Source organism: Cariama cristata, unplaced genomic scaffold (assembly GCF_000690535.1).
Source record: "Cariama cristata isolate BGI_N322 unplaced genomic scaffold, ASM69053v1 scaffold2415, whole genome shotgun sequence".
Taxonomy (NCBI): domain Eukaryota; kingdom Metazoa; phylum Chordata; class Aves; order Cariamiformes; family Cariamidae; genus Cariama; species Cariama cristata.
The window spans coordinates 32548-42730 of record NW_009615698.1 but is presented as its reverse complement, the minus strand read 5'-3'; the positions used below and the strand labels follow the sequence as shown (position 1 = coordinate 42730).

Here is a 10183-nt window from a genome sequence, read left to right as displayed (position 1 = left end):
TAGATTGTGGCCCTGGTCCATTCCAGCCTCTTTAGTTTAAAACTCTTTGAAATTTCTCTTACTCTGTAAAATGCTTAAACCTCTGTAAAATAAGACACTGATTTTGCTTGGATCCTGCACACACAGCTGAATATAAATCATCAAATACATACACAGTGCCACTGTTAACATAAATGTGTATGTAAAAACAAATTCTACAAGTACAAGCAGTGACAGCAAAATGTTAGTTTTATTCTATTTCTTTTAATGTTTCAGACATTTTAATTCTGATTACTACCCCACAGGATCCCTATTAAACCTCTGTTATTATCTGCAAACCCACACTTACGACGACATTGGATTTAATTAGTTCCTTTTGAAAACTACTTCTGATTCAGCGAGTCAGAAATGGATTTTCGAACAAATTTATTTCTTTTTTCCCCTTTAGAAAGTCAATCAGTCTTGCAACCTAAATGTTATTTCAAACTTATGTATGCAAGGAATGAAATTAGAGAGAACCGTACCCTACAGAAAGCAGCTGAAAACCAGCAGCAGACATCCAGATCCACTAGTTTTTGGGGCGATAGTTTCCACATTAATGGTTTCCTTTGCGCTGACTGAACTACGAGTGTGCTGAATTTGAGACACTCAGTAAGCAACGGTGGTGGATTGCTGACAAAGTGTGCAGTGTATTCTCAAGAGAATTTTTAACATCAATACACTGCAGCAATGAGCACTTCACACATGCTGTTTTAGCTGCCAGAACAGAAAAGTGTCAACATTTTCTTACTGCTAGTAATGGGGGCTGGGAAAGGCAAATGCATTATTTATACAAATGTATACAATAAAGTTGTTTGAAAACACTCCAAATGATTGTGCTTTCAGTTGTTTCTTCAGAAAAATCTGTCATCATAAATATTTTTTGTTACTTTTTCCATTCTTTAAAAAAGAGTATTTAGAGAAAGGGTTTTTTTCCCAAAAGAAAGAACCAACACAATAAAAGTTTTATTCTCAAACTTTCACTTTAAGATTCCATTTTCTTTTCCTGTGCTCTACTGGTTTTTCTGCTTTTAACCAGTGGAACAAAATGGTGAAGCGTCATAAGCAACCAGAGGAAATCCCAATTCCACAGAAACTTTAGTGCTGTTTTCTGACATCTACCAGTTCGAAAGTGTAATGATTTGTTGGAAAAATGATTCCCTGAGAGTCTGCAGGGCCCTGGGAAAGTCTGACGGAGAGCAAACCCACTGCACAGAGGGACCTGGCAGCAGCAGACCAGCCCTGCTGCCTCCTTACACGAATTCTTCTCCAGTACAACAGACAAGGATTTACAGGATGGACACATTCTTATGCAGCAAAAGCAATGCCCCATGTCATGTATGTGCCTGAATTAATGTGCCAAGTATCACATACATATATGGCTTATGTTGGCAGAGAAGTGCATCATGCATGTCTCTGCGGAGTTTGTCCTGGGGTCTACAGTGAGCCCACGGGATGCAAAAAAACATGAGATATCGCTGATATTGTGCAGCGGCTCTCTGAAAGTGCAGGTGTAACTCGTGCTACTGGATTTGGGAACCTCACTATAAAAACTCAATGTTTACATCTGAGGTCTCAGGATACAAGGATGTAGCAGTAAGATCTACCATGGGATATTTAGCCTTTTTTTGATACTTGGGTGCAGATTCGATAGACCAATGCTCAGTGCATGGGTTAGTGCTCTCATCTGATATAATAACCACTTTTGTTCTCAGGCACAAAGAAACACAGGTTGCGTAGGTGTCGGTATTCAAGTTACAGACTGAAAATCAGCAAGAAAATATTTGGCCCGTCAAATTTACGCCCACTGTTTTCACAGTAGTACTGACTGGTAGAACTTAAAGCAATGGCAGTGGATACTCTGAGATCGTCATTAAAGCCTGGAAAAAATCAAAGTACAATTGTTGTAGCAGAGATCTGTCTGCTTCAGAAAAAAAAAAGGGGGGGAGCTTTAGTTGTGCATATCCTTTTAATAAAACAAAACCTAATCCATTTCTTGCCCACTTTAATCTTCCTCTAGCTTAGTCAGCTGCCTGCCCACATGCAACTCCAGCTTCCTCTCCCATTACGGTGATGTCAGAAAGATGGATTTTCTTCCGGGAGCCAAATATTCCAGCAGATTAGACAACCTCGCCTCCGGAAAAGCAGCAGAGGCACTGGCTAGACACAACACACTGAGCCAGTCCTGCAAAGGACTGAGGCAAAAGCATGAGGAAGATAAAGTACACTCCAACCTTGTGCTCTAGCTGCAGTGGTGAGGATAGATAATACGAAACACAATCGTGGCTACTTCATCATAAACAACAAAATGGACACTGGGAACGGACACCTTAACACATGGTAAAGCAAAACACAATATCTCACACTAAGGATCTATTGATCATTTTTCCCAGTACGCGAAAGCTTGCTGTAAATCTCTGGATTTCTTCTCCAGAAGGAGCTGGAGAGTAAGAAATGGGAATGATGCTGTGCTAACAAGCTAATAACTCCCTCCTTTGCACAAGCACATATAGCCAGATATAACTAAAGACAGCTTGAACACAGGCAAAGCTGCCAGACCAGCACTGAGATATTCCCGTCTCAGGACAAGCTTGAGACACATCAAGACAGCACATTGTTTAGGGCTGCAAGCCATTCAGAGCTGGCAAGAAAGGCCCTGCTGCCTGTTTTGCCTGCATGAGAAAAGGGGTGATTTGGGTCCAGCTGAGAATTTGCTGATGCCCCATCTCCAGCTGCTTGCTGGGGTGCAGAGTGGGCCAGCACACACTTCTGGCAGGGACAGCAAAATGCATTTTTGATGGCATTTCTGGGGAGCCTCAAGCACTGCCTGGCAGGTCTGTAGCAGAAGTGTATGCACATCTGAGGTGTCTCCAAACACAACGAGCAGACAAATAATAAAGTCTGTGTCTGCCCAGCTCTCCTTTTAAAAGCTTATTCCAGGTATAATAGGCATTTGGTCTCTTTCCTGAATTGTAAATGTGGTTCAAATCCCAGTGTCCTATGCTCTGTAAAACAGCTATTGCCAGACAGCAGAGATCAGAGAACTGGGAAGCAGCACCAGTTGGATGAAGCTTTTAACATAGAAACTACCTGGTACATACTACTACTGATGGTGATGGCAGAAGACAGAAACTTAGGATGTTGAACAATCTGGGCAACTGCAGTGAGATGGGGAAATGCTGGATGCAGAAATGGCCAGCAGCAGTCAGTGGTCATTCACAGCTCTCAGGTGATGCACACAATGTGGACACCCCGGTAGATCTCCTCAGTGGCACACCTCCACTTCACTCCACTCCTCCTCTCTCTCCTCCGTCCCTGGCTACACACAGACAAGACGTCCCTAAATGTGTGCTTAGTAGACAGCAGAGATCCATAAAGCCCTACTGCACTCCCATGGGAGGTCATCCCCAGACAGCACTGGGAGGTGCGGCACAGTAAGGAAGCTCCATCATCAATCACCCTCCAGAGCTCAGGCCTGGCAGCCCACCCCACATATGGGCAAAGGCAAAGACCAGCCTGGTTTTTCCTAGCGTGCAACAGGAATACCTTGTCTCCTCGTGTTCCCTTTTCTCCTCTTTCTCCTTGTAGACCCTAAAAATAAAAAGAAAAAGAGATTATAAAGCTCAATCCAAGTAGAGGCATAGTTATCTCCTCTAACTAGTCACCAAATCACTGTGCACATCTGCACAATCTGTTCAAGTGAACCTCAAGGACATTTTCTGTGTTGCCAGTCCTCAAAGTTGGCCGCAAGCATGGTCTAAGCAGACTTACAGAGCAGGGATGACCTGTGGGCCCAAGAACGTCTGTAATATTATATTGCCTGCAGACGCACGACCTTCCTGCCAACAGCAGCGTGGAGGGACAGGGAACACACCACAGCTGCAGATGGTCTGGAAAACAACCAACGCTCTGCATTTTTCATGTTGCTCGTAAACAATGAGGACTTAGGTAGACAATGATACTGATGGAAAAACCTACTGCATAAACAAGCAAGAATGCCCATTCTTGGTGGTTTTGAATGCGGTAGCTAGGCAGACAGCAGGTACCTCTGTGAACTGGCAAATGCTAGATAATCCCTGTCCTGGAGGCCCAAGCACATTTTTGTGCTGTGAATCCAATGCCAGTGCTCATCTGGACTGCATAATTCATCTCCTCCCAGGTACACCAGAACCATTTGCTGGGGCTTAGTTTGATGAAAGGTGTTGCTAATACAGACAATTGACTCAATGGGCAGGAACAGATTTCACCTTTCCTTGGTATTGCAAACACCTTGTATTTTACCTTTATTGTAGCAACTGAGCAACGAACTAATAGCTACAGGCAGACGAATATGCTCAGTCAGTACTGACCTCTTTAAAACTGCCAAAGCTTAAAAGGCTTCTTATTCTAATAATACCTTTGTATTTAAACTTCAGTTTACTTTACACTATAGTGGAGGCTTACCTCCAAGCTAATGACAGCAACATGTCTGGGTTTATTTGGCCCTTAGGATGATTTAGATAATTAAGATTTTCATATTTCAGGCCATGGTTGACTCTGAGCAAACTCTGTACAGCCCTGTCCATCCCTAACAATCCAAACTGAGCCTGCACAGCTTCCTACGCTGCAAAGAAATAACCCTGCTATTTCAAAAAATCAAATGACAGGAGGTTAAAAAATAGGACTCCTTTAATGCACTAACTATGGGGCCCTCATGTAGACTAAGTAGATGATTATTGCCTTGCTCATCCCCAGCAGCCCAAGCCAAATGTCAATCTTATGATAGAAATGGATAGGACCTTCAGCAATGGGGCACCACATGAATGCTTTGCTTCTCACACAAAAAGGTGACTCGAGGAGCAAGAAGGAAGTGTTCTCATAGCTTTGTCCATTTATCTCATTAATATTGCAAGAGTCTATCACATGGTCAGGTAATGCCACCCCCATATTCGTTTCATCATCTTCAAGCCTAATACAATTCAGCCTTTGACCGTACAGGGAAGCAACACGCACCTGGGCAAAGGCAAATGTGCTCAAGCTGTTTTGAACACATTGGACTCCTTTGTAGTGAGCTGTAAAGTAAGTCCTCGGCCAGCACAGGGTAATCTTTCAGTGCATGAGCACGTCTGGTATGTCACTAAAATGCAGTGATGTACAGTCATAGAATAGTTTGGGTTGGAAGGGACCTTTAAAGGTCATGTAATGTAACATCTTCAATTAGATCAGGTTGCTCAGAGCCCCATTCTGCCTGACCTTGAATGTTTCCAGGATGGGGCATCTATCACTTCTCTGGGCAACCTGTTCCAGTCGTTCATCACCCTCATCGTAAAAAAACTTCCTTATATCTAGGCTAAGTCTACCCTCTTTTAGTTTAAAACCATTATCCCTTGTTCTGTCACAATAGGCCCTACTAAAAAGCTTGTTCCTGTCTTTCTTATAAACCCCCTTTAAGTACTGAAAGGCAGTAATAAGGTCTCCGCAGAGCCTTCTCTTTTCCAGGCTGAACAACCCCAACTCTCTCAGCCTGTCCTCATAGAAGAGGTGCTCCAGCTCTCTGATCATCTTCGTGGCCCTCCTCTGGACCCGGTCCAACAGGTCCACGTCCTTCTTGTGCTGAGGACCCCAGAGCTGAAGGCAGTACTCCAAGTGAGGTCTCACCAGAGCAGAGGGGCAGAATCCCCTCCCTCGACCTGCTGGTCATGTTGCTTTTGATGTAACCCAGGATATGGTTGGCTTTCTGGGCTGCGAGCACATGTTGCTGGCTCATGTCCAGCTTTTCATCCACCACTACAACCAAGTCTTCCACAGGGCTGCTCTCAATCCCTTCATCTCCCAGGCTGATTTGATACCAGGGGTTGCCCCAACACAGTCGGGTCTTTGACTCTCAGAAAATCCAATCAGCCTTTACAACAACAGCTTAAAGACTGCCTCCATAATTACCAAGGTGAGACCACAAGACAGAGACGACACCTTGATAGAATCTGATTTATTTTGGTCTTGTTGCCTGTTCATTCAAGGCAGGTTTGTCTCCTGAGCCCAAAGGCTATTCCCTGACAGTTTTGAAAATTATTGGAAACTTGCTGAGAGACAGTATTTTTTCTTGATGTTATGATGAAGTTTTCAAGCACCATATAAATGGTGCATCAGCACAGACCAAGGCAATTACATTATAGTGGAAGCATCACAAAATCACCAGTTACCTGTTATCTCAGTATTTAAGTAATTTCTACTGACATCTCTCTACTGGCTACAGGTCTGTTCTCATTTAAAGAAATCAGAAGAAACTGGAAATAACACTATTTGGACATAGTACAGGTAAATGATCAGACATACCCTACACTGCTTAATAATAATAATAATAAAAATACAGCTGGGCAGAACACACTGAAAAAGTAGAGAAAGTTTCTAGAGCATTAAAAATTTAACAAGAGCCATGACTTACCGGTGCGCCTACGTAGCCTTTAATTCCTGGAGGACCCTGTTTTCCCTCGGATCCCTGGCAAAGAATTGAGATACAGTAAAACATCAGAAAACGTTTCACATAGAAGACCAAGAATAAAATCGGTGATTCAGAAATGTAAGTTGCATTCCTGAGCTTACAGGGGGCTGTTGAGGCTTCTTTACTGTCTCAGTGCTAATACAAAGAGCACTGTCTGACCTTCTAGTTACTTACTCGAAGTGACACTCCAATGTTTTCTTCTGTCCCCAGCACTCAGACATTAGCAAGTTTTATCCTGCTTTTAGTCTTGCCCTACAAAGGCAAATTGTGCCATGCAAGTTCCTCTACAGGTTATTTCAAAAGTTTTGGCAATGTCAGCCTTTGCCTGCCTGTTATCTTCAGGGTGATTGAGCTCTGTCTCGGTTCCTGAATGTAACATTGGCAGAACAAAACACAGGCATACATTGCTGCAAACACTGCAGCAAAGGCCATATCCCAGCAGAAAAGAACCACAGACTTCAAAATGTTATTTATTTTGAAGAATAAATGAAAAGAAAAAGATCAGAATTATATTCTCCAATGTTTATTTTCAGCAGAAGTGAGGGAAATGCAAGAGAATCATGTACATTTCAGCAGTCCTCCAGCTGGTTGCACATTGACTCTCTCCCTGGAGAAGGTAAACTGAAATGGAGAGCATTCGCACTGTGTGCTTTTATGTGTCTTACAATGCCTGCAAATGGTCTGGGTCCTCAGCTGAACAGGCTCAGCCCTCAGAGCCATCCTATGGAGACAGCCTTGGCCTGACAAGTTGACCATGAGAACTGGTTTGGCATATCTTATCACCTATTTGACAAATTATTTTCTTACTTATCTCGTTTCCCTTTTCCCTCACCTCTCTTATCTGGTTAACTCCTGTATTGGGTGGCTGTAGTGGATAAGGCTTCAAAACAGATCAAGATTTTATTTTTAAATAATTCCTATGTTTCATATTAATAGAAATTTCTTATTTAAAAAAAAATTAAAAATGCAAGATGTGTTTGCAATGAATTATTAGCAGAACTGAGACTTTTTTGTCCCAATGCAAGTGCCCAGGAGGCTGGTCATGTCATACCACTGTTTACACTTGCCTTAGCCCAAATTACAATCTCATTTGGAGCAGTCGTTAAGCACAGTCCTGGCAGGCTGGCTGGGCTGTACTTGGTTAGTGTTTCAGCACCTCTTTGAGGAATGCATTGCCAAAACTGTCCCCTCCCTCTGCCAGAGAGGACTTGACTTGTTAAAGCAGATGAAGCTGTGCCCTGAAGCTTGTGAGCAGTTCATCAGCCCAACTGTAAAGTGGCTGAGCCTGCGTTAAGTATGGAAGCAAACTACATGGTGAACTCAGGCAGGGAGATTCAAAAACAGGTTAACAACAGCAGGGTTTAAGCACAAGCAAAGGTGGTTCTGCGATCTCTACAACATCAGGCACCTGAGGACCTCTGCAAGGTCAGGAAGCGGTGCGAGTCCTCTAATGGCAGAGGGACAGCAGCAAGCATGCACTTAAATCTCACCCTTCAGCCTGCAGAAAAATACTACTATCAAAGTCTAGGGAAAAACCCTACAGAAAGAGAGTCCTGCTCCAGGTTGTCCAAATTATCAAAGTCCAACTCAGTACCTTTACATAAAATGTGATTATAATACTCAGCAAAAGTTACAGATAGAGAAACCGGGTTTGTCTGGACGAGAAGACCTGCTGATCCCACTCAAGGTCTGTGCTGAGATCATGTCTGGTAAAATAGAGAGGTGTGAGACCTTCAACAGCTGAAGTAAACAAGAAAAAGGAAATTTGTCAAAATGAAACTCTTACCTAATATTTTATATTCAAAGGCTTGATTTTTTTCCCTCTCCCTCTACTTTTTCTATCAAGTGTAGATAACTGTCAGTTCAGGTGGGAATGCTATAGCTATGTCAGTGCCATACCAATGACAGCCACAAAAAAAAATCTCTTTCATCTTTTATTAAAGATACAGGAAAAAAAAAAAAGAAGGAAAAGGTTGAATATTTGCTGCAGGATTTTACAGGCTAAAGGGCCTGTTCTCAAAAATTCAAGGTTTGTTTCACTGCTATAATATCATATAGTGAAGGATCTGAGCTATGGCCTTTTTTTCTCTGGACCCACTTGCTCCTTTTAAATTAACCTGCCAGGTCCCACATATTTATGTGTGAGCTTTCTCCACTGACCAGTGGATATTTCTTGCCACCTCAGACGACTGTGGCATCCTCTACAACCAGAAGCTCCAACATTGATAAGCACAAGGCTGACTTTGAGAGCTCTTCTTTGTTTCCACCAGTTTGTAGCCAGCAAGAACATACCTGAATTTCACCCACCAAGTTTGATGAAAAAGAAAAAAAAAAAAAAAAACAAACACCCAAAACCCCACACATTTTTACAATGAAGACACTGAGCTAGGAACAATCTCCCCTGGAGACTTCACTGAGACATAAAAGCAGTAAAACTGGAGATGACATACTGAGGTCATTTCATTCCTGTAACCCACATGTGTACCCTAATGGGCTCATCATCCATTACGGTACCTCTGTGGGTCGAAGTCCTATTACCAGAAGTCTGCAGGACCCTTATCTGTGCTACTGGAAGCTTCACACAATTAATGAGGTCTGTAAAAGCTGCAAGGCACCTCCTTAAAAGAAAGTGCTGGCAATTCCCACTGAGGCAAAAGACTGGAAATCCCTCAGCCAAGCAGATAAACAGGGGGCTGAATTTCCTGGGTTGCACATACAGCTGCTGAGTATTCACTGCCCTTGCCTGGCTCAATGCAAATGAAGATGAATTGAGCCAGGAAGGACCACATCCCAACCGACCAGAGAAACTGCAAGGTAGCTCTCCATGAAGCCTGGGGTAGAGCCCAGAGCCACTATATTGATGCTGACGATAAAAATTAAAATAAAAATAAGTGATCTGGCAAAAAACAATCATTACAACAATAATGGGAGATGTGACCTCTCTGATTACCAACTCCACCCACTTCTACACACCTCGTTCCACACCAGTGAGGTGGTTGGGCTTTACGCTGAGGAGTAAAGGAGTGTGGACTTGTATTTTAGATTTTAAAACCCTGTCAGTAGTCAGGATTGTTTCTTAAAATAGCTCAGGCCAGAATCCAGATCAAGGACACTGCATATAGCCAGTGCATCCGTTGAGGTAAATAAAAGTCACTGTGAAAGCACAAGATCGCTTTAGATTTAGCCACTGTAGCTGAGAGACTGGGGTTTGCCAAGCTCACCTCTTCCCTGGGAGCACTTAGCACTGTCTAGTCAGATGTCTTTTGGTCCAGCCCCACCAGCACCTATCCTGCCCAGGCCATAGTGCAGAACCTGTATTCAGCATTGCCTCGTTACTTGGCTGAACTATATGTGCCTGATGATCCTGGTGGGAAATACGGAGCATTTTCAAGCCCTTCTGGAGGCAGATATAGATGCCTCAGTTTAGCTTGGCTTGTGAAAGATTTGCAAAGCAAGGGTGAGGAACTTCATGCTGCAAGGAGCATCGTATAGCGTACTGGTTTGTAATTCCACTATGGGAAACATGCAGGACAGAAAGAAAATATGTGTTTGTTTACATGACAGGAGACATACAGCTGACAGGCATTTGTGTGTGATGAATTCAGTTAATTTCATCTGCTCCCAAATCCCACTGAAGGACAAAACAATATCCAGAGTGCCTGGATTTGCAGCCCTGCTTTGCAGCTG

At 43.1% G+C, this 10183-nt stretch overlaps 1 protein-coding gene across 1 annotated transcript in view; it reads right to left on the bottom strand.

The window, feature by feature from the left end:
• The window catches only part of LOC104161453 (collagen alpha-1(XXII) chain-like), a 137962-nt gene that overhangs the window by 96941 nt on the left and 30838 nt on the right, over positions 1-10183 (bottom strand). The window contains exon 7 of the mRNA XM_009699905.1: positions 6440-6493. Coding sequence (XP_009698207.1) covers positions 6440-6493 — 54 coding nt within the window. The remainder of the gene's footprint in view (positions 1-6439; positions 6494-10183) is intronic.